Source organism: Electrophorus electricus, chromosome 7, assembly GCF_041902795.1.
Source record: "Electrophorus electricus isolate QZ-2024a chromosome 7, ASM4190279v1, whole genome shotgun sequence".
NCBI lineage: Eukaryota > Metazoa > Chordata > Actinopteri > Gymnotiformes > Gymnotidae > Electrophorus > Electrophorus electricus.
Genome location: NC_137503.1, coordinates 30,407,627 through 30,430,711, shown reverse-complemented (window position 1 = coordinate 30,430,711; position 23,085 = coordinate 30,407,627). Strand labels below are relative to the sequence as shown.

Below are 23,085 nucleotides of genomic sequence, written 5' to 3'. Positions count from 1 at the left end.
ACTTGCTCTGTCTCTCATGCAATGTCACTTGCCAACGTAGATGTGACGTGGCATGCGGGTGGGTCGCCGGGTGAGGCTGCGGCTGTTTCTCACACAAGCGTATTCACACTCACGGAAGACTTGCTGATAAAGACACATACAATCAAGACCCTGCGATGGTAAAACTCTTCAACATGGCAAAGGGTAAAGGTAAGCAATCTCATTTGGTAGTAAGAAAGAAATATACATTTCTTACTTTATATTATTATATTATATTATATTATATTATATTATATTATATTATATTATATTATTGAAATTACCACCGTTGGTTGTTTATTTTTGAAGCAAAACTCTGTAACTTTATGGCTTTTTATTTACGTTTTTTTTTCCCCACCCTAAGATGTTTGGACGTGTGCTCATTTTAACGGTTACGATCAATGCAAAAAAAAGAAAATTAAAAAAGAAAAAAAGAAGATAAGCTTTATATAAATAAAATAGATAACCATTTTAAACTAATGTGAATGTCGAATAAAATCTGTTAAATACGATCGTGCTTCTTCAAGGACTACTATGAACAAAACAAACAGCCTTCTATTCCTTATTTATATATATTCTGTATTTCTCTTTTGGAGAGAGATGCTCACTGGCTAACAAACGTTTTGTCAGTAGACTACAACCTGCCCCGTTTTTGTTGCTCTATTTGCTTATTTCTATGTCTTTTTTCGTGTGTGATGCAGTTCGATTCAGTTATAGTCCACAAGTTGGGTGGAGCTTCCATATTCTCCCTCTGTCAGCGTTGGTTTCTTCAGGAGTATTCAGTTTCCTCCCACAGTTCAAAAACAAGAAGATTAGGTTGACTGGATACTATAAATTGCCCTGTGTGAGTACTTGACAGCGGTTATAGAGTAATTACAGAGTCATTGGCTGCGGTTTCTCATCAAGAGTGTGTAAAAGCTGATATCTGTCTGTAAAGCATCCTTGAGTTCTAATTTATATTAGTTATATAAATGTAAATAATAATAATAATAATAATAATAATAATAATAATTAAAACCATTCTAGATTTATTTGAATTAGAACTCTAACCGTCTGGTCTCCTTGCTGAGAAGCATATGTGAAATACAATGCACGAATAGAATTTTCTTCTCTAAACTTGCGTACCTTAAAAACCAAACGCTTCTACGCTTTAAACACCATTTTCCTGTCGCTTGATATGCATTCTAAAAAGATAATTATCACGGATTGCAACCCAATTGCAACTTGAACGGTAACTGACTTTGATATTCTATCGTGTAGCACTCTACCAGACACCCTAATCCTATTTAATGCAGTCCTCACTAATGGAATAAATATCAAATACAAGGTAGACTTTGATAGACACATTTTGATGCGCTGCAACGAGTTACCATTTTGATGTTCCGAGTAGCGTGACGATACTTTGCCACGGTGTTTGATTTATTTCAGAAAGTTCGTTTTATGGTGCGCATCTGGTTACATTATTTTCCTTGACTTAAATATAGCCCGAAGCTATATTAAAAGGCAGCGAATATCAAAAGATGGTGGTGAGATGGTTAGTGGTGTGATATTGTGATTTTGTAGATGAGCCGGAGCTGCCCGGAGCTGGTGCGTCCACCTGTACCACGGTGGTTGAACAAACTGAAAAGTCCAGTGGTTCCACTGAAAAGAAACGCAAACTCAAGATAAAAATCTTGAACAAATTCAAAATAAAATTATTTCAAAAATCTCATGGGGACACCCGATCAGGTAAAGCCTACTATATTTTCTTCTATTGTTTTCAAAGCCAAGATGTAATATTTGCATAATTAGATACATGTGTACCTTCAGAGTTCCCAGTGGTATTGGATTTCAAACAGAATCTACAACAACATCATTTGGCAGAAGCTGACAGACAGCTTTTAGAACAGGAGGTAGACCTCTTCATCTCAGAATCACCAGATGAGCCAGGAGTTTACACTGAGGGTGATGAGGACAAGTTACAGATGGACTATGAGAGCCTTATGCTGCAACTGAGGATAGCCATCGAAGACTCCTTCAAGAAGGAGAACCAGGAGATGCTGAGGAGTGCTGTGGCCACCATACTTCAAGAGGAGCAGCGAGACAGACACTGGATGGAGCTGGAAGAAGAACAACGTCCCCGTTGGAGGCCCTTGAGGTGCCGACAGATCCATGACACTTTGCTCAAGAAGGTGGTGGAGAAACGGTTGCAACAGGTGAGAGAAGTAGAGCGCGGGGCTAATGACCTGTCCACCTCCCTGAAAACAGAGGTCTGCCGTATGGGCAAGCAAATTCAGAGGGACCTGTTATTAGTGGTTAAAGAGGTGCAGAGATGCTACAGCCCAGACTTTGATGTGTGCAACATGTATGCTCAGCTCTACCATCAAGCTTTTTCCACCAGACTCATGGAACTGGCTCGTTCCAACATCAACTTGGAGGAATGCACCTACATCTTAAGTTGGATTAATACATATTATCCAAAGTAAGTGGAAAACGATTGAAAAGGCCCAAGGATAGTGTTTTATCATCAATTTAGCCCAGTTCCTGAAAATTAGATATACTCTACCATTTTGTATGTTTGAACATTGCTTTTCAGAGATGTGTTGCAACAGCAAGAACTGGAATCACACATAAATAGTAAATCACTAGGAGCTTTATTGCCAGAAGAAGATTTTAGATCATTGGAGGAGCAGTATCTGTCACACACAGAGGTAGTGTGACATGCTTACAACACAAAATATGTATCTTAAAATGTAAATTTTATCACAGTAGGATCATACATTTTTAAATGTTGACTGCTGTATAGTGATTTTCAATTTTTCCACTCGTTTATAGGCTGACGTCAGGACATGGTTGTCCAATGGCCTAAAAAAAGAGGTGGAAAGTTGGAAGAATGACAAAGTACCTGAGCTCATCGATGGATACTTCTTTTCCTATCTCGCCTTGGATATTATAAATGTAGGAATAAACCATGTTGACTCATTTCATACGATCTGCAAGTCACATAGCATGTTTGACACAAACATAGTTTTTGCATAGCTAGTTCACACCTTTTGCCTTTTCTGCCCACATGCATCCCATTTCTACATGTCCCTCTCATCTTACAGCTTGTCGATGGAGCCATGAGAGTATTTCTGATTACTTTGGGTAATGAGGATAAATGTCACAGGCTTCTTCATCAGATGGATACTTTCCTAGTAAGGTATTGTACTCAAAACAATTCATGGATCATCCAAAGCCTCTAGCCTGTCTATCTTAAGCCTGTCTATGTTGAGTACAATACCTAGAACACTACCACTGACCATTGCTCTTTCTTCCGTGCAAAGGTTGGCATCATTTTATTATTTTCATCCCTAAAATTATTCAGTTGATTCAAATAAAATTGACTGTCTTTGCTATTAGCTGGGAGCTCCAGTGAATCTGAACTACTCTGTTAAGACCATCATTGGAGTATGCTTTGTTTTGCCTCTGTTACAGCTCTTTTGCACCTGCCCTTTATTGGACCTAATCTTTTGAAATATATGATCTATATACAAAAGAAATGTCTGTATAAATATTTTATTTTTTGTAGCTATAAGAAATGCATAGCTGATCTCATCAAAGGGAAACACGAGAACATCGCAAATATTGTCAAGGCAAATCTGGTCAGCATCAAAGAGTTAAGGTAGGATTATAAGGATTATAATACTTTATAATTCCTAAGTCAACATTTAGAGAGCGTCATAGTTACAATTTACATAGTTACAAATAGACTGCATTTTATGTCCACAGGAAGTATATAGAGGAGAGACAGAATCTTCCAGATAACATGAAAGCAGCTTTGTTGTCTGGAGCAGCAGACCTGAGAGACTCCTGCCACAAATACCTCCTCAGTCCGATACACAGTGAACTTAAGGTATCTGATCTAACCATTGGCAAGTTTCACGTCTTATAATGTAGTGTTGTAGGAAGTCAGTTCTAATAATATACAATATACCACAGCCAATAAAAAACAATAGGGATTGTGTTATCACAACTGTTCACAGCCCTGTGTTTATTCATGATAGCATGCAGTTTCACTGATCAAACTTCTTTGTAAAAATATTAGGCAGCAGTTCACAGTAAAGCAATTGGAGCTGTTTCTTAGAACGGTAGAACAGCAACGGTAGACTGATCCATCATTAATCCTATCATTAGTATTGGGAATGATTATTGTTTTTAAGAGACCTGAAAGCCTCATTGCCAGTTCTGTGACTAAGAAAAGAGTAGTGCAGAAGAGCAATTTTACCTTGCAGGTGTTTGGTGGTCAGACATTCTCTGGAGGATGCCTCAGTAATGCTTGTGAACACTGACCTACAATAAAGAAAGAGATCAATGAGACTTCAGAACACAGAACAGAAGGATGTGTACATATATACCCAACCATATACATTGTACATTGTGTATATAATCATAATATACATATATTGTACATACATTGTTAATATATTTTTGTACATACATAGAATATATATATTTATCTGCATATATATATTTTTCTCTATGCACCCCTGGTTCTCTTCCTCAGTTTGGACAGAGCACTCTCCACCATTTCACTGCGCGCTATACTGTGTATGACTATGTATGTGACGAATAAACCGAACTTGAACTTGAACTTGAACTTGATATCAAATGGCAAATTGCCTTCACTTGTTATTTCCAAACAAAATCTGAAATGAAGACTCATTTTCAATGAGAAAATGTATTTGCCCTTTAATTTTGGTGCCTTAAAATGTCTATAAATGGCAAGCTTCAATTAAATTGCATAAACAACTAAGTCAAAACATCTACCATACACCCCATAGTAGCTATCATTCAGAGTAAAATCCTTTAAAATTACTTATTAGTATCTGAGTTCTTTATGGCATTATGCTCTTTAAAACTGGGGGTCTCTTCTTACATCCTTATGTGGATGTATAGTGTGTTTTGTTTTTTGTTTTTTTTTTCATCCATCAGTCCTTTGATGTAAATTTTCCATATTCTGAACATGCTGTAATGGTTGCTGGTGCTTTGATCTTGCCACATCACTTAATGAGACCATGCTTGCCGGTAGCTGCTGAAGAGCAACTCAAGCAAGAACAGCTTCACAAGGCTTTCACATAACTTCAAAAAAATAGTAATATAACTTGTGTAGCATGAAAAAAAATCACAACTTTCAATACATTCTCAATTATGAAGTTGGTCTTATAAAAAGTAAACAAATTATATAACTTATGTACACTACATAATTGCAGTTATATTGGATGTACATAGGAGCAGTACCGGAAGCTCTGGACTCCGGCCTGGTTTTCTGGGAATCATGAGGTAGCTGGAGATCTGATTAGCACTCTGGAGAATAAGTTCCAGCATTTCACAAACTTAAAATCTTCCTGCAAGGAGGTAAGCAAATACAAACACTGTATGTTGCATTGGGGCAAATATACGAAAATGATATTTACAAATACTTCTGCTCACAATATTACAGTGGTCCCTCAAATAGAAGTACAGGATGTGTGTAATTTTGAAGTTTGAGGGTGTTTCTCTATAGGATTTGTTGAGTCAGCTACATTTTGAGGTGATGACTGAATATGTGAAGAGGATGCTGAAGAGGAAACTGAAACTAAAAGACCAAGACGAGCAGAGAGCAGCTGCAAGATTTCTCTGTGAGGACAGCGACAGAATCAACACACTGTTTACTAATAATGTTAGTACAACACAAACACAGAAAAGACGACAAGATCAAAACACTGTTTACTGGCTATGTTAGTATATCTTGCACACACACACACACAATCACATACATCTGCGCATACACACACATCACACAAGGCAGATAGAGGACTTCTGTGAAAGGTAAATAGCAGGGTCAAACGAAGTTTCAGTTAGTATGACTCAGACACACAAACACTTACCCACACACACATGAACACAAACTCAAAACAAAAACAGTCCCTATTTTCCCTCTCTGTGTCCTTGTTGGTTGATGACAATTAACAACGTGAACATGTGCTAAAGTGAGGAAGATGATGCCATCATTTTAGGTCCTCCTGACAAGCCTTGTTAGTATTAGCAAGTTAATAGGAATACAATTTAGTAGGCACCAAGGCTCATTTCTTAGCTACATGGTATAAAGATTAAATTGCATTTCATCATAATTGGCCTGATTTCCCTGATCATAGCGTTAACACAAAAATAAGGTCAAGTCAAGGGCCAAGAATCAAGAGGCTTTTCATTGTTATTTAAGTTATATACAGGTATACAGTGAAACAAAATAACATTCCTCGTGGACCATAATTACAAGTATAAACAATAAATATGAAATACAGATAATATAGATGACGACAATGTTCAGTGCATGACACTGAGTCGGTGGGGGATAAACCATATTGTGATGTTTTAACTGATACAATTATAGCATACAGCAGCCAGTACACTAATTTAAGAACATAGCATTGTTAAATGGAATACAATATTTGTTCAATATTTGTTACTGGGAGTTGAGGAGTCTGATGGCATGGGGGAAGAAACTGTTGCACAGTCTGGCTGTAAGGGCCCAAATGCTTTGGTACCTCTTCCCAGATGGTAGGAGAGAGAAAAGTTTGTGTGATGGGTGTGTGGGATCATCCACAGTGCTGATAGATTTGTGGAGACAGTGTGTATTGTAAATTTTCACGATAGAGGGGAGAGACACAGATGATCTTTTTGGCTGTTCTCACTATTCTCTGCAGGGTCTTGCGGTCTGCAATGTAACAATTCCCAACCCAGACAGTGATGCAGCTTCTCAAGCAGCTCTCAATTGTCCCTCTGTAGAACCTAGTGAGGATGGTGGTAGGGGGATGTGCTTTCTACAGCCTCCTAGGGAGGTAGAGGCTATGGAGCTGGTATTGAGGGTCCAGGTGTGGCTCTCTCCTAGGTGGACACCAAGGAATTTGGTGCTTGTAACATTTTCCACAGGGGAGCCGTGGATATTGATACTTTCCTGAAGTTAACCACCATCTACTTTGGTTTTTCCACGTTCAGAGACAGGTTGTTGACTTTGCACATGTCAGTAAGCCTCTGCACCTCCCCTTTGTATACTGAATCATCATCCCTGCTGATGAGACCCACCACACTCGTGTCATCTAATTTTGATGATGTGGTTCGAGTTGTGCATAGCTGCACAGTCGTGGGTCAGCAAAGTCAACAACAGCGGACTTAGCACACTGCCTTCGGGGGTCCTAGTGCTCAGGGTGGTAGTGTTGGAGACGTTGCTCCAGATCTGGATGGACTGAGGTCTTCGTCAGAAAGTACAGGATCTAGTTATAGAAGGAGGTGTTCAGGCCCAGTAGTTTCAGTTTTTTAATCAGATGCTGAGGAGTGATGGTGTTGAATGCCAAACTGAAGTCTATGAACAGCATTCTAGCATATGTGCCCTTTTTGTTCAGATGGTTAAGGGCCAAATGAAGGATGGTGTTGAGTGCATCATCTGTTGAATGGTTGGGGTGATATGTGAACATGAGGAGGTGCAGCTGTGCCTTTATGTGCCTCACGATGAGTCTCTTGAAGCACTTAATGATGATGGGTGTGAGTTTGAGAGGATGGTAGTCGTTGTGGCAGGACACTAAAGACTTTTTCGGCACAGGGACAATAGTTGTGGCCTTGAAGCATGTAGGGACGGTGGTGCTGCACAGAGATATGCTGAAAATGTCAATGAGAACATCTGCCAGCCAGTCTGCACATCTTCTAAGAACTCAGCCAGAAATGTTGTCTGGTCCAGCGTCCTTCTGCATAGTTTTCCTTACATTTTATATGATCACAGAATGTGATCGTTGGAGGGGGGGGGGGGGGTCTTTCTTTCTGCAACTTTGTTCTGTGCTTCAATTCATGCATAGAAGTCATTCAGCATGTCTAGAAGGGCTGCACCACTGTCACAAGTAGGAGATGTGGTCCTGTAACTGGTGATGTCACAGATGGAAGAAGATGTCCTGTAATTGGTGATGGACTGATTACCCTGCCACATACCTTGTGCGTCTGGAAGTGAGTTCTGGAAGTGTCCATAGATTCTCAGAGAATGTGTGCGCTTCACATTCCTGATAGTCTGTGATAATTTGGCCCTTGCTGTTCTCAGGGCCACTTGGTCACTTGCTCTGAAGGCTGCGTCACGTGCCTTCAGCAGCATATGCCCCTCAGCAGTTGTACGTGGCTTCTGGTTGGAGCAAGTGGTGATAGTTTTGGAGACAGTAACATCATCAATGCACTTACTGATGCAGCCAATCACTGTATGCTGGTATTAGCATAATGGAAATGTGGTATAAGTGTCTGAGTTGGGGGTGGGGCGCTGCTTGGTATGTGTTGAGGATGTTTGTGGAAACAAGACCCAATATATTCACTCCTCTTGTTACAAAGTCTACATGTTGATGCCATTTAGGTAACACAGCCTTGAGCCTTTGCATGACTGAAATCTCTGGTAAAAAGAAACAGTCCATCTTGGTATGTGTTCTGCAGTTTGCTAAATTAGAAAGCACAGAATTAGAGAGCACCAAGTACATTTTATTCTGGTAATTTCCTGTCCAGCAGTACAGGCAAAAACAGATAATTGTGCAGAGAGGGTTTACATATAAATATTACATTAAAATTATCAGCAGGTGCAGTTAGGCATGCTGCTTTATCCAGGGAAATAAACACCCATCACGTGAGCTCAGACAGTACACTCTGCTTGTGAGATCAGTTATGGTATTTCATGCAGTCTGGACACACTATGATAAAGTTATCAAGGCAACAAATTTACCGTTTTGTTAGGTGTTCTGTTCAATCTGTATACCACCTGAAGTTCTGTGCATAATGAAAAACCTATATAACTTTTCACCTTCTTCAGCGATGGTCTCTGTCACACCACCCACTCCTTCAAGTCACATGCATACAACAAGATTCTCATGTAGGCTGTTGATAGCTACGGCTCGGACAGTGGCACTATAACTCTTGGCATTTTCCCCAGTTGTAAGAAATGCAAGACGAATCAAACCACTCCTCATAACATACTTCCTTAAATAGACGAGTGTCAGATTTACACTGTGTACTGCTCGCTGTGTGAAAGATGTCAGTGGTGCTAGGATTTTTCTATACTGACATCATTATTATTATTATTATTATATTATTATTATTATTTACATTTATATAGCACCTTTCTCAGAGTCAAGGATGCTTTACAGATATCAAACACTCACACACCGATGTGTGGGAAATCATGGAAACATTTGGCTCCAAGATAACACAAACACAGAAAAGACAACAACAGGATGAATAAAATGTTTACTGGCCATATTAGTATATCTTACACACTTATCTTAATCATATTTTATCCATTCTGTAGCCTTTTTTCAGATTCTCTCTCACACCCCAAATAGAAAGTATGTCTTTACTAAATAACAATATAGATTAATAATGTAAAACAATTAAACAATAAAATACATGTGCCCATCATGTAGATTGTTGATCTATGCCCACAGGGGTCCAAAGAGAAGTGGCTCTCCAGTGTCTTACTACGCCTGGCTGAGGTGGTAAGGCTCCAGGAAACTGATGCACTACAGCTTGAAATTGCAACACTGGCCAGAGCCTATCCTGACCTCAGGTAAATGTTGGATTCTCATTACATGGCACATTATCTAAATCCTAACCGCATAACACCACAGTAATTTAAAGAAGATGTCAACTCTTGAACTGTAATGTTTAACAGTAATTAGGTTTTAATTAATGCACCACCCTGTGATTTTTGAACAGCTGCAAATTGTGCTAAAAAAAATTCATTACAAACCGGTTAAACATCTGCGTCAATTCTGAAACATTCATAACCTTCAACAATAAAAAAAAAAAAAAATGCTTGCAGATAAGAGTTTGATGTTTTGAAATCTATGGCATGGGTAAGGCTGTGCCTTTGGCTTTTTTTGCTACTGACTCACAGAGCCCACACCAGGCATTCTTCACATTCATTTTCTTGCAGTATTCACTAAATAAGATATGAAATGTAGTTATACATATACATACATACATACATACATACATGCATATATGTACCAAATATATGGAACATTGCAAGATGCTTATTCTTCCAATGCAGGCATCAATTCAGTGTGATATTACATATATAAATAAACTACTGTGAGAGACCCACATAGACTCTTATAATTCCATGGTTCCTCTTCTCAGTGAACGCCATATCCTTGCCCTCCTGCAAATAAAGTCCAACCTCTCCAGTTCAGATGTGCGTAGCATCAAATACAGTCTAACTGAGAATAAGGATGCGCTGAATTCTGAGCCTGTGCCACACTTCTTCAGCCAAGTGCCTCTCAAGCGAACATTCTTGTAGCTGTCTTTTGTGGAAAGACTGCAATCTATTAGACAATGCTGTGGTCAGACCCTCTGAAGTGCTTCATGTGTCTGTAACTGAATATACTCTGCTAAAGCCGTGATAAAATGGAGCATCAGTATTGTTATATGCTAACCTGAACACAAACATGTTAAATGTATGTTACTGTATCGGTTCCTACACCTTTTGAGTCATTTATAGCATCTCTAACTGCCACCACTTTAGCTATGTGCATGGCTTTATGTACCACATTTTGCTGGCTCAGTGCTGGTGATGGTACTTTTCTGTGCATGAAAATATAAAGAAAGACCTTTTATTTTCAAATGAGAAGCAATCTCTATTTACACTAATACTTTGAAAAAAAAAGATCATGGTTGGTTAGATCCACAATTTTATTTTTTTTAAACAGCCTTTACTGTATATGCGATTCAGATATGATGAGGCAATATGGGTTTATTGACAGAGGGGACATCCAAAGCCGTGGTCGAGATACAAAAACAGGTCAATATCCAGAGCGGGCAAAAACAGTACAGTTGGACTGGACTAAGGGCAAAACGAGACAACAGCCCAAAGTACAGATAGCTTGACAGCAATCCCTAAAGGCAAACAAACCATAGGGGAACTGAGCTAAGGCAAAATCCAGAGACAGACACAGGTTGGTTAACCAAAGAGAAAGACAACAGAAACATTTAGTATGCAGGAATGAACCATGCCGGTATTTGCAAAGAGTGAGTGGACATTGAAAGGTTAAATCAGTAAACGGAATTAGAAACCACTCAATAATCAGGGGAGCCAGAATGCAGAAACCGGCCGGGACTCTTGGCGTTAGATGGAGTGACTGAGTCAGTGGCACGGAGCGTGAGCAATATAAAAGTTCCTTTCCTTTCTTCAAGAGAGTTTGTTTGTATTACATAGAATAAGAAATGTCATTCATTATTCATGTTGATAAATGAGGCATATTTATCTTAAGACCAAAAATATATTATATTAATGGACCTCTGCTGAGTACTTTCATCTTAAGCAGAGTAGATTTCTTTTTGTGTGTGTGCCTGTGTACTAGGTAACCAGTCTGGACTTTTGAAATGTTTTTCAATGTATTTTTAAGTAATAAAGCTCACCTGAGACTCATCTGTGTCTTTGCATTTGTTAAGTTATATTACAAACATTTGTTACAATTTTTGCTGAATATCTGTTATTCAGCCTCAACAAGAACTGTTTGAGCTTCACAAAGCTGAAATGTATGGTACAGTGTCCATTACTACTTCCACAACTATTTGTTTCAAGGAAATGCTTCCTTGGTTGAATGAAAAAACCTTGTGCCCAGAGTCCTGTGACTGCCAGGGCCGTGAGGCAGCCCTAAACCCAGGGATTGTCAATGTGAATGCAACATTTGCACACATAGTCCTTTTATTATTAGCAAGCAACTACAGAAAAAAAAAAGTAATCTACATGAAATAAATATCTGTTCCTAAGCACAACAGATAGGTTATCTACAGTTTGTTTTTTGTTGAGAAACAAATATTAAACTTAAAGCACAAACATTTAATATAGATTGTGTTGTGTAAATCCAGTCCTATATGACAGTAATGGTTTTCCAGTAGATGGAATGCAACATTACAGTTGTCTGGCTCGAAAGTTGAACAGATAGAAGATGGTTTCTGGGAACTGTTACCCTACTTAACCTACAGCATTTCTAGCTGGCGGGCAATAATTTAAGCAGGACTTTGCATCAACACAATTTAAATACACATTTATAATGTTTACATTACAGGGAAAACAAATCATCATGTAATTTTCCAAAATAAATCTATAAATATTGGTGGTTCATAATTTGTATAGTTGAATATTAGTGCCATTCAGGTACATCCCTTCATATAGACAGCATCCTAATAGGAGAATGCATTATCTTTTTTAGCTCATGTTACTCTGAAACATGACAAGCCCTGGACACAGTTTTAACTCTTACGTATGCTTTATTCTATTATGGTTAAAGTGACATGGCTAGAGTCAGAGAGTCTAACAGATAATCAGACAAAATCAGAAGCTAGGGGCAAGATATAGACTTGAACATGAGCATGGAATACTTAGAATAGCGTAGCACAGTCTCTCGTAGATCCTGATATGAAGCAAGGCTGGATATGATATACTGGAATTATTATTCCAAAGAAAACAGGAAACAGGTGTGCACTAAGCGGGTGGTTGCGCTTTGGGAGTAATTGAAATTGAGAGATTATGTAGCTCAATTTGGCTGATGGGGCAGTTATTGAGGTGCTGTGGGGGTCATTGTGGCTGGCGGTAACTGGCTGTGGGATAGTTGAAGATGAGGGGTTATTTAACTGTCCATGTAGTTCTGGATGAGGGCGTGCCCGGTGAGGTCATGTAATCTTGTTTTTACAAACATTCCACCATTCCCTATAGAAAAATGTCGAGGTTGTTGAGCCACCACACGTCCAATATGTCTCAAAAGCATAAGAACTCTATTTGGGAATTTCTTAGCTCTACAAAAAAGCTGTGGGCTGTGAAAAGTGTTTTTGCTACTGACTCACAGAGCCCACACCAGGCATTCTTCACATTCATTTTCTTGCAGTATTCACTAAATAAGATATGAAATGTAGTTATACATATACATACATACATACATACATACATACATACATACATACATATATGTACCAAATATATGGAACATTGCAAGATGCTTATTCTTCCAATGCAGGCATCAATTCAGTGTGATATTACATATATAAATAAACTACTGTGAGAGACCCACATAGACTCTTATAATTCCATGGTTCCTCTTCTCAGTGAACGCCATATCCTTGCCCTCCTGCAAATAAAGTCCAACCTCTCCAGTTCAGATGTGCGTAGCATCAAATACAGTCTGAGAATAAGGATGCGCTGAATTCTGAGCCTGTGCCACACTTCTTCAGCCAAGTGCCTCTCAAGCGAACATTCTTGTAGCTGTCTTTTGTGGAAAGACGGCAATCTATTAGACAATGCTGTGGTCAGACCCTCTGAAGTGCTTCATGTGTCCGTAACTGAATATACTCTGTTAAAGCCGTGATAAAATGGAGCATCAGTATTGTTATATGCTAACCTGAACACAAACATGTTAAATGTATGTTACTGTATCGGTTCCTACACCTTTTGAGTCATTTATAGCATCTCTAACTGCCACCACTTTAGCTATGTGCATGGCTTTATGTACCACATTTTGCTGGCTCAGTGCTGGTGATGGTACTTTTCTGTGCATGAAAATATAAAGAAAGTCCTTTTATTTTCAAATGAGAAGCAATCTCTATTTACACTAATACTTTGAAAAAAAAAGATCATGGTTGGTTAGATCCACTATTTTATTTTTTTTAAACAGCCTTTACTGTATATGCGATTCAGATATGATGAGGCAATATGGGTTTATTGACAGAGGGGACATCCAAAGCCGTGGTCGAGATACAAAAACAGGTCAATATCCAGAGCGGGCAAAAACAGTACAGTTGGACTGGACTAAGGGCAAAACGAGACAACAGCCCAAAGTACAGATAGCTTGACAGCAATCCCTAAAGGCAAACAAACCATAGGGGAACTGAGCTAAGGCAAAATCCAGAGACAGACACAGGTTGGTTAACCAAAGAGAAAGACAACAGAAACATTTAGTATGCAGGAATGAACCATGCCGGTATTTGCAAAGAGTGAGTGGACATTGAAAGGTTAAATCAGTAAACGGAATTAGAAACCACTCAATAATCAGGGGAGCCAGAATGCAGAAACCGGCTGGGACTCTTGGCGTTAGATGGAGTGACTGAGTCAGTGGCACGGAGCGTGAGCAATATAAAAGTTCCTTTCCTTTCTTCAAGAGAGTTTGTTTGTATTACATAGAATAAGAAATGTCATTCATTATTCATGTTGATAAATGAGGCATATTTATCTTAAGACCAAAAATATATTATATTAATGGACCTCTGCTGAGTACTTTCATCTTAAGCAGAGTAGATTTCTTTTTGTGTGTGTGCCTGTGTACTAGGTAACCAGTCTGGACTTTTGAAATGTTTTTCAATGTATTTTTAAGTAATAAAGCTCACCTGAGACTCATCTGTGTCTTTGCATTTGTTAAGTTATATTACAAACATTTGTTACAATTTTTGCTGAATATCTGTTATTCAGCCTCAACAAGAACTGTTTGAGCTTCACAAAGCTGAAATGTATGGTACAGTGTCCATTACTACTTCCACAACTATTTGTTTCAAGGAAATGCTTCCTTGGTTGAATGAAAAAACCTTGTGCCCAGAGTCCTGTGACTGCCAGGGCCGTGAGGCAGCCCTAAACCCAGGGATTGTCAATGTGAATGCAACATTTGCACACATAGTCCTTTTATTATTAGCAAGCAACTACAGAAAAAAAAAAGTAATCTACATGAAATAAATATCTGTTCCTAAGCACAACAGATAGGTTATCTACAGTTTGTTTTTTGTTGAGAAACAAATATTAAACTTAAAGCACAAACATTTAATATAGATTGTGTTGTGTAAATCCAGTCCTATATGACAGTAATGGTTTTCCAGTAGATGGAATGCAACATTACAGTTGTCTGGCTCGAAAGTTGAACAGATAGAAGATGGTTTCTGGGAACTGTTACCCTACTTAACCTACAGCATTTCTAGCTGGCGGGCAATAATTTAAGCAGGACTTTGCATCAACACAATTTAAATACACATTTATAATGTTTACATTACAGGGAAAACAAATCATCATGTAATTTTCCAAAATAAATCTATAAATATTGGTGGTTCATAATTTGTATAGTTGAATATTAGTGCCATTCAGGTACATCCCTTCATATAGACAGCATCCTAATAGGAGAATGGATTATCTTTTTTAGCTCATGTTACTCTGAAACATGACAAGCCCTGGACACAGTTTTAACTCTTACGTATGCTTTATTCTATTATGGTTAAAGTGACATGGCTAGAGTCAGAGAGTCTAACAGATAATCAGACGGTAACTGGCTGTGGGATAGTTGAAGATGAGGGGTTATTTAACTGTCCGTGTAGTTCTGGATGAGGGCGTGCCCGGTGACGTCATGTAATCTTGCTTTTACAAACATTCCACCATTCCCTATAGAAAAATGTCGAGGTTGTTGAGCCACCACACGTCCAATATGTCTCAAAAGCATAAGAACACTATTTGGGAATTTCTTAGCTCTACAAAAAAGCTGTGGGCTGTGAAAAGTGTGGGAAATACTAGCAGCGGTTATATATGGCTGTATCGTTGGCTGATGTGAGGTCCTTTCATGGTAGCCTTGACTGAACAGCCCCTGCATTTAGGAGAACGCGCCGGTACGATGAAATTTCCATGTTATGCTGCCCTCTAGAGCACATCAAAACAAATCACTAGATTCTATCCAATATTAATGCCACGGAAATCTCGTTCATACTACTTAATTTTTTTCTGTCCCGTGCAAAATTAGCAGTTCTCTATTGCAAGTTAGAGAACTTAATATGCTATGTTACTGAAGTGCCTTCATGCAAGACATTGCTGGTTTTGTGCATTGTTAAATTTGATGAGTCACTGTCAGGGATGAGTTAAATATATATCACACCTAGAGTTGCCATCCGTCTCTTATAATATGGGATTGCCCATTGGGAAAAAAAATACCAACTGATTCAATACATGACGCGATTAGTCCCGTATTTTCATAAACATCGTTTCATGCACGTACTGTACGTCATCACATTGATAAGAATAACATAATAATGAATAAGACCAAATAGATTTCACAAGATACAAGCAGAAGTACAACATCAATAAAAGGGAGCACAGAATGACAGGCACGTTCTGACTGTGATTGCTGTCATGGTTGCCCTGTTTCCGTAGGCTGCGGTTTTACATTAGTTTGAACATCTTAAGTCGCTGATCCACCCGCGAAACGCAAAACTTGGTCGCAATATAGATTATTTTGTTTATTACTTTAGTATTTTGTTATATCTCTATGTGTTGTGTTTGCTTCTACATCACCATGTCAAATGATCATTTTTTAAATAATTACAGGATAATACCATTATAAATCAACAGAAACAGGAAACGGTATAAAAGTAAACTTTTTTTATGAAGCGGTTAGATGTATATTTATTTGAGTTTATTTTTTGAGATTTATATTTATTTGAGTTTATTTGCTTCCTTTTAACCCATTTAGGCTGTATAAGGTGTTTTTTGGCCTGGTCAACAGGTAATTCCACGGGTAATACGGAGTTTTTATTCTTTTTGTTTGTTCCCAACATTCCTCCCTTTGGTCTGGGTGGTTCTGGCAAGAGCCATGTTGTAAAACACATACAGAGCTTTCGCTCCGTGTGCCTTTCTCTGTCATGTGTTACTGGGTATTTGTGCCATTACAAAACGCGCAATGTTCTAAATGGGGAATTAATCTGAAAGATCTATTGCATCATTACAAAAAGTTTTCTATTTTAAAGTTTTCTAAAGGCTGTAACAAGCAGCACAAACATAAAAGGTTGTGTGCAGTAACACCATTCATATTCTAAGAAATAAAAAATTGTAATAAAACGTGAATGTAATGCAATTCAATACAATGTGAATCGTGGTGAATTTAGATTTACAAATATAAATATATGGTGAATCTATTTACAAATCAATGTGGTTTTTTTTTTTACAAATCTATATAGCGTCGGTTACACGACAACCACACGTTCACAAAAATCAGTAGCTATTGATGCTATCAATACGGAAATCTTTTTTTACTGTTTTAGTTCTACTTGTATTATTTGTATAGCTCAGCTGAAGTAACAGCAACGTCAACAATGATTGAACCGTACGCTGCGTCGAGGGGGCGGGGCCTGTTTGGAACCGCCATAAGATTGACACACAGCGCCGTCGCAACTCACTGTGGCGTCGCTCGCGCTAATGGGACGGACGTTGTAACGGTGCGTATGTCGGCGAGCTAGCTAGCTAGCGAAGCAGAATCGAAGTCTTCGGCGCTTAAGACACCCAGCGTAGCTAACCGGCTTCGTAGCACACTACGACGTTTTGAAGTATAGCCAGGATTTTTTTGGACCAAAAAGTAGCGCGTTTATTGAGCTAGATAGCTTAGCTGTGATGGCTCTTCTTAGCAATAGGAAACGATGTCTTGCCATATGTTAACGCTAGTCCAGCGCAGAATAGCCGACCGTTAGCTATGCAATCTAGCTAACTAACTATTTAACTTTTGATTCGATTGTCACGTAGGTTGGGCGTTTACTAATAATACTGTTTATATCTACTCTGGTTGCCTCTTGCAGGTCCCCTGTTCTGAGGGCGTTTGGTGTTTTTTTCTCTTCGCTGTTTATCACTCTGCATCGCAAAGGTTTGACTTTAGACTACGGGCTACGCAGTGCTGTCCTGTAACCAGTGCTGCTACCTATAGCTAGCTGTTCATACAAAATACTTCATTGCATCTCAGGGCGACCAGCGGTGTGTTTATGTCTTTGTTTTACGAAAACGGCGAGTACCTGGACGTCAGGAGCTGCGGATGGGAAAGGTACGGCGATTTTTTTCGCAGCATGTAATTACTTGAATCGTATGTGTGCTTACTCACGTTTCGTTCGTCTTCCCTCAAAATGGCGTCTTCTTTCCAGTTTGTACTGGCACAGTATGCTCCAGCTCAGTCGTGACGCACTCTGCAGCACACGTTACTCAGCAGGCATCTATGACTTTAAACTTAATATTTTCCCCTTAAGGCAAAAGTGTAGCAGTTGTAAAGACATTTTTACCATTTCTATGATCTTAAATACGTCAAATTTAAGTAGCTAGCGGAAGTTTGACACGACTTCTTGACTCAGACTTGTGGCTGTCCGTTTTCTAGCTAGCTTGTTGCCTAACAACTCGTGAACTGATGAGACTATATTCTGTAATTGTTTTCTATAAATACAAAGTTATCTTGGGTAGTTCTATGTCGTCTGTGTGGGTGCTAGTTGAGTAGGTGGTCACAGCATGAACTGAGTAACAGCTGTTCGTAAGATAAGGGCTAGTTAAGTAATTGCATTTGGGTGGGAACCACACAATTTTATTTTTGTTTTAAGGATGAACATTTATGGGTATTTGCTAGCTTCTTGTGCTCATCTGTACTATTTCTCTTACTTTCTTGTTTTACAGAGCTGTTGGACAGCTGTTGAAACCTGTGTGGGGGGAACTTAGTCTACGAGCTTTCAGCTCAGAGCCTCGGTGGCCATACCTTTTTCATGTCAGAGACAGACTCCTCTTGCAGTCGTTTATGTCATCCCCTCCTTTCCAGACAGAAGATAGCAAAAATTACCAATTCAAGCTCTTTTCGTCTTGCTGATAAATCCTACAGCAAGCCAAAATGTCTGTCAATGTCAACCGCAGCGTTTCGGACCAGTTCTATCGCTATAAGATGCCCCGTCTGATCGCTAAGGTAAGAAGGAAGTTTTTTGTATATTCTTGAGTACGCATGTCAACTTTTATTTTTACAAAGGCTTTATTTTAACTTGTTATATATTGTGCAAGGTGGAAGGCAAAGGAAATGGAATCAAGACAGTCATAGTCAACATGGTTGACGTTGCAAAGGCACTGAATAGGCCTCCAACTTGTGAGTTCTGCTTATGGAATGAACCGTTTAAACAAGGAAGACTTTATGACTTCAGAGCTAACTTAAAAAAAACATTAAAACCCTAAAACATATAATCATTCTCTTTTTAGATCCTACAAAGTTCTTTGGCTGCGAGTTGGGAGCCCAGACCCAGTTTGATGTCAAGAACGACCGCTACATTGTCAATGGATCTCATGAGGCGAACAAACTGCAAGATATGCTGGATGGGTTCATTCGCAAGTTTGTGCTGTGTCCTGAGTGTGACAATCCAGAAACTGATTTGGTAAATGTCCTTTAGTGCCCTTCCCCCTCAGTGCTTAGATTAAAAAGCTGACAAGCTGACTTGCATGCGCTAAAATGTGCCCACCCGTCCTGGGCCCATGGTTCCTATTTACCCCAGATAACGTTACAAGTCATGGTGGCGTATGTACAAATATTCAAATTTGTCAACTAAATTCTAGTTGCTTTAGTCTTCTTCCAGTCCTATTGAAGCGGGGTTTTTTTTGGCTGGCTTGCTTGAATGGTTGACCTGGGTGTCCTGTGGTGTTGCCTCATGTTTGTGTTGCAGGTTCCTTTAAGTACACTATAGCACAAGTCCACTACGGTGCCACAAGCCACAAATGTCTTTTTTTTTTTTCACACAAGGGCTGAATTCACATCTAAATTGTCAGTGGCCTCTATGGGCACAGCTACTATTCTTTACTAAGATTGCCAGACTGACAAGAGGTTGCAGGTACAGGCTTAATACTCTTAACCTGGTTGTCTGTGCGGGGGAGGTAGGGGTTGGGTTGTGAGACAGAGAACTTGACCACCTTTGTATTACAGTGCAGCACTTTGGATCTTACATAACCTTAGTTTGCTGATTTTATGCTTAGACATGCTTGTACTGCAGTGCGTAGGTATTATATCCGGTATTGGCAGGAATGGCTTGTGCTTTGGTTTGGATCGTGGCATAGGCTATTTACAGCCTATGTAACCCTTTTATCTATCTTGTTGATTGCAAAAATGTTTTCTTCCTGTCGCTGAAGTACTGCAAACAGAGGTCTTGATCCATTTAATATAAATTGAGCCTTCCCTTTCTGAAAAGGAGTAGAAATGTAGTGTTTGCTTTTTTTACTTCTTTCTTTTTATTGGATCAGAACGTTGGGGGTTTGGTGATTAGGTGAACCTGCAAATGCCGGGGGGAGGGAGAGACCACGTGTTTAACTTGGACATGAGCCAACATGAGTAAATGCAGCATGGAAAATCCAAGTTTGTATTTGTAAGCATATGGCTGTTAGAAATGATTATGATGTGGTCATATGGGATTCTATCGCTTGTCTTGGACTACTAAAGCCAAAGTGTTGCCAACCTATCAGGTGATTTTGTGATGTGCAGTGATTAAAAATTGCATCCACCTCTCCCTTTTCACGCTATTTGTTTTCTTGCAGCACATCAACCCCAAAAAGCAGACCATAGGAAACTCCTGCAAGGCCTGTGGATACCGGGGCATGCTGGACACTAGACACAAACTCTGTACCTTCATTCTCAAAAATCCACCTGGTATGTTCAGAAGTTTCTGTTGCCTTGTGATAAGACCACTAGTCAAATGGAAAAAAAACCATCCCCACCCTCTAGATTTTAAACAAGGTTTGTTTAATGTCATGCAGTGTCTGTTATTGCCTAATACTTCTCACTGTTGTACAGCAGCAAAGATCATATGTGCATCAGTTTACCCAATATATAATGTTGGGGGGGGGGGGGGAAGGTTGACAGTTTTTCAGGTTATGCAAAATTAAAATGCTTAAATCCTCCAGCCTTTCTTTGCGTACATGTTTGTGAACAGCCTGCCTTGTGATGCATTTTAAGCTTGTGACTGCTTTTATTTGCTACCTTGTCTGGAACAGAGAATGAGAGTGGATCTGTCAAGAAGGAGAAAGAGAAGAAGAACCGCAAGAAAGACAAGGAAAATGGCTCAAATAGCGGGGAGGCTGGGCAGCGTAATGACATAGATGCCCCTGACGCTGTGGTAAGTGCCATCTTCCATGACACAGGACAGTTGAAGGACCTACCTTAGTTCACTTGTCTTCAGCAAGTGTAGCATGATCTGATGTAAGAATTTGTTCAAGTCCTTGAACTTCAGTTCTGCAGTCACTCAAGTTATTCCATATTTTATTCCAACAAATGACAATCTGTTTATCATTAGTAGGGATCACACTGTCTTGCATTTAATTAACATAATTAAGACTGGGACAGTTGGTCATCCAGCTTTTAAGATGCCTTGCTAACTGGCATGTGCCTTTGGGCCATGGGTAGGATGGTGATGACGATGATGAAGATTGGGCTGAAGAGACTACTGCAGAGGCTCAGCGGCGCCGCATGGAGGAGATCAGCGAGCACGCTAAGGGCCTCACCCTGAGCGATGACCTGGAGAAGACACTGGAGGAGAGGGTCAACATGTTCTACAACTTTGTAAAGGTTGGCTCAGCAACACGGTCTTGCCTGAAGAAATTTCTGGCATTTTTTCTTTTTTGCTGATTCATGTCTAACCCCAAGAGGGGAAAAAACTGGTGTGTCAGAGTTGATGCTCATTGTAGTTTTTTTTTGTTGTTGTTTTTTTCTCTATTATGCTCATTCTGACCTTTTTGCCCTGTGCGTCATTTTAAAGCAAAAGAAGGAGGAGGGTGTGATCGTCTCTGCTGATAAGGAGATCCTGGCTGAAGCAGAGCGGCTGGAGGTGAGGGCGATGGGCCCACTCATCCTGAGCGAGTTGCTTTTCGACGCTAACATCCGTGAGCAGATCAAGAAGTACAAGCGTCATTTCCTTCGAGTGAGGCTTTTCCTTGTTTACTATATTTTATATGTTTATGCAAATTTGAACCTTGGTCAGTTAGAGTAGTAATGTGCACAAATGTGATTGTCTTTAAATTATATGACGAGATGAACTTTACATTGGAAGCGTAGTTGTAATTTATGTTTACAGACTATTGGGCTTCTGTCGCCTGAGGGAGAGGCTAGTAACTAATGCAGCTGTTTTGTCATCAGTTCTGTCACAATGATAAAAAGGCCCAGAAGTACCTTTTGGGTGGGTTCGAGTGCCTGGTAAAGCTCCATCAGAGCCAGCTGCTTCCCCGTGTTTCCATCATCCTCAAGGACTTGTATGACTCGGACCTGCTGGAGGAAGATGTCATACTTGCATGGGCTGAGAAGGTTAGTGTGGCACACTTAGACACTCGTTTTGAAGAAACTCTTGTGTGCTGTTACTTAAGAACACGATTAATTAAATGCAAAATGACCAGTAGTACTGATTTTTAAAAAGTCCCCATTTGTTAAGATTTTGTAGAGAAGGCAGAGCCGCTTTAAACATGATCTTAAATAAGGTCTCTTGCGTAGGTGTCAAAGAAATACGTTTCTAAAGAACTCGCCAAGGAGATCCATGCCAAGGCTGAGCCCTTTGTGAAATGGCTCAAAGAGGCTGAGGAAGAGAGTGAGGGAAGTGAGGAAGAGGATGTGGAAGATGAAGACAATGTGGAGGTAAGGACTGACTGGCTTTGTGGGGAGAACTTCATCCTTTGCAGTTTCTGTATATAAAAAAGCTCACTTCAGCTTTGTTCAGTTAGGATTTGTGTATTCCGTAGAATAATTAATAATTACAACTTGATCCATGGGTGTTCTCAGATGTTTTTGTTGAAATGCCTATGGATTTGCTCAAACTTTAAAGGTTTTCCTTTTGCCATTAAGGTGGTGTATTCCTCCTCTGCACGTGAACTGAAGATGGAAACAGCAAAGCCGGAGAAGGCCGAAAAAGAAGAGGAAGACATTGATATTGATGCCATTTAAAAACTTGGTTGTTGCCTTGACACTTGCAAAGCTGCTGGTGGTCAGATGCATGCATTTAAACTATTTCTGCTTTTCAGCTGTAGGCTTGCATTAGTGCTTTGCTAGAAAGCTTTAGTCACTTCACCTGATGACGTGTTGCCATTCTGTTTGTATGCATGAAATTCTTTAGATTGTAGGGGACTAAATTCACAGGGTTTTTTTTCCCTTTCTTGTAATTTTGCAACTATTAAAGAATGTATGTTTGCCAGTGAAACCTTGCCTTCAATTTTCATAACTGTTTACTTTTTTGACAACTAAATGGAATGTGGTATCTGAACCAGAGAAACATGGGCACTGC

General features: G+C 39.4%; 2 protein-coding genes and 1 long non-coding RNA gene across 4 annotated transcripts; 2 read left to right on the top strand and 1 right to left on the bottom strand.

Annotated features, from left to right (window-relative positions):
- Positions 1–45: 45 nt before the first annotated feature.
- On the top strand, positions 46–14,425 carry tnfaip2a (tumor necrosis factor, alpha-induced protein 2a). Of its 2 annotated transcripts, none has more exons than XM_081718417.1 (12): positions 46–189; positions 1,582–1,746; positions 1,828–2,479; positions 2,594–2,708; positions 2,833–2,955; positions 3,105–3,199; positions 3,569–3,661; positions 3,769–3,892; positions 5,269–5,394; positions 5,543–5,698; positions 9,480–9,601; positions 13,142–14,425. In XM_081718417.1, exons 1-12 carry the CDS (start codon positions 156–158, stop codon positions 13,236–13,238), a joined length of 1,902 nt encoding a protein of 633 aa, XP_081574543.1. In that variant the 5' UTR covers positions 46–155; the 3' UTR covers positions 13,239–14,425. The 2 variants fall into 2 exon arrangements, with proteins under 2 accessions (XP_081574543.1, XP_026880925.2); XM_027025124.3 differs by lacking the exon at positions 13,142–14,425 and adding an exon at positions 10,177–11,464.
- LOC113586770 (uncharacterized) lies at positions 11,367–18,216 on the bottom strand. Its single transcript, XR_004775801.2, has 2 exons — positions 17,919–18,216; positions 11,367–13,385 (listed from the first exon to the last, which is right to left on the bottom strand). It is a non-coding gene; the product is annotated as an uncharacterized LOC113586770 (long non-coding RNA).
- eif5 (eukaryotic translation initiation factor 5) lies at positions 17,209–23,001 on the top strand. The gene is made up of 13 exons (XM_027025127.3): positions 17,209–17,268; positions 17,623–17,687; positions 17,784–17,861; positions 18,476–18,755; positions 18,848–18,929; positions 19,040–19,212; positions 20,360–20,471; positions 20,816–20,937; positions 21,225–21,386; positions 21,577–21,738; positions 21,954–22,118; positions 22,302–22,442; positions 22,650–23,001. The coding sequence occupies exons 4-13, from the start codon at positions 18,684–18,686 to the stop codon at positions 22,746–22,748; spliced, it is 1,290 nt and encodes a 429-aa protein (XP_026880928.1). The 5' UTR covers positions 17,209–17,268; positions 17,623–17,687; positions 17,784–17,861; positions 18,476–18,683; the 3' UTR covers positions 22,749–23,001.
- Positions 23,002–23,085: the final 84 nt, after the last annotated feature.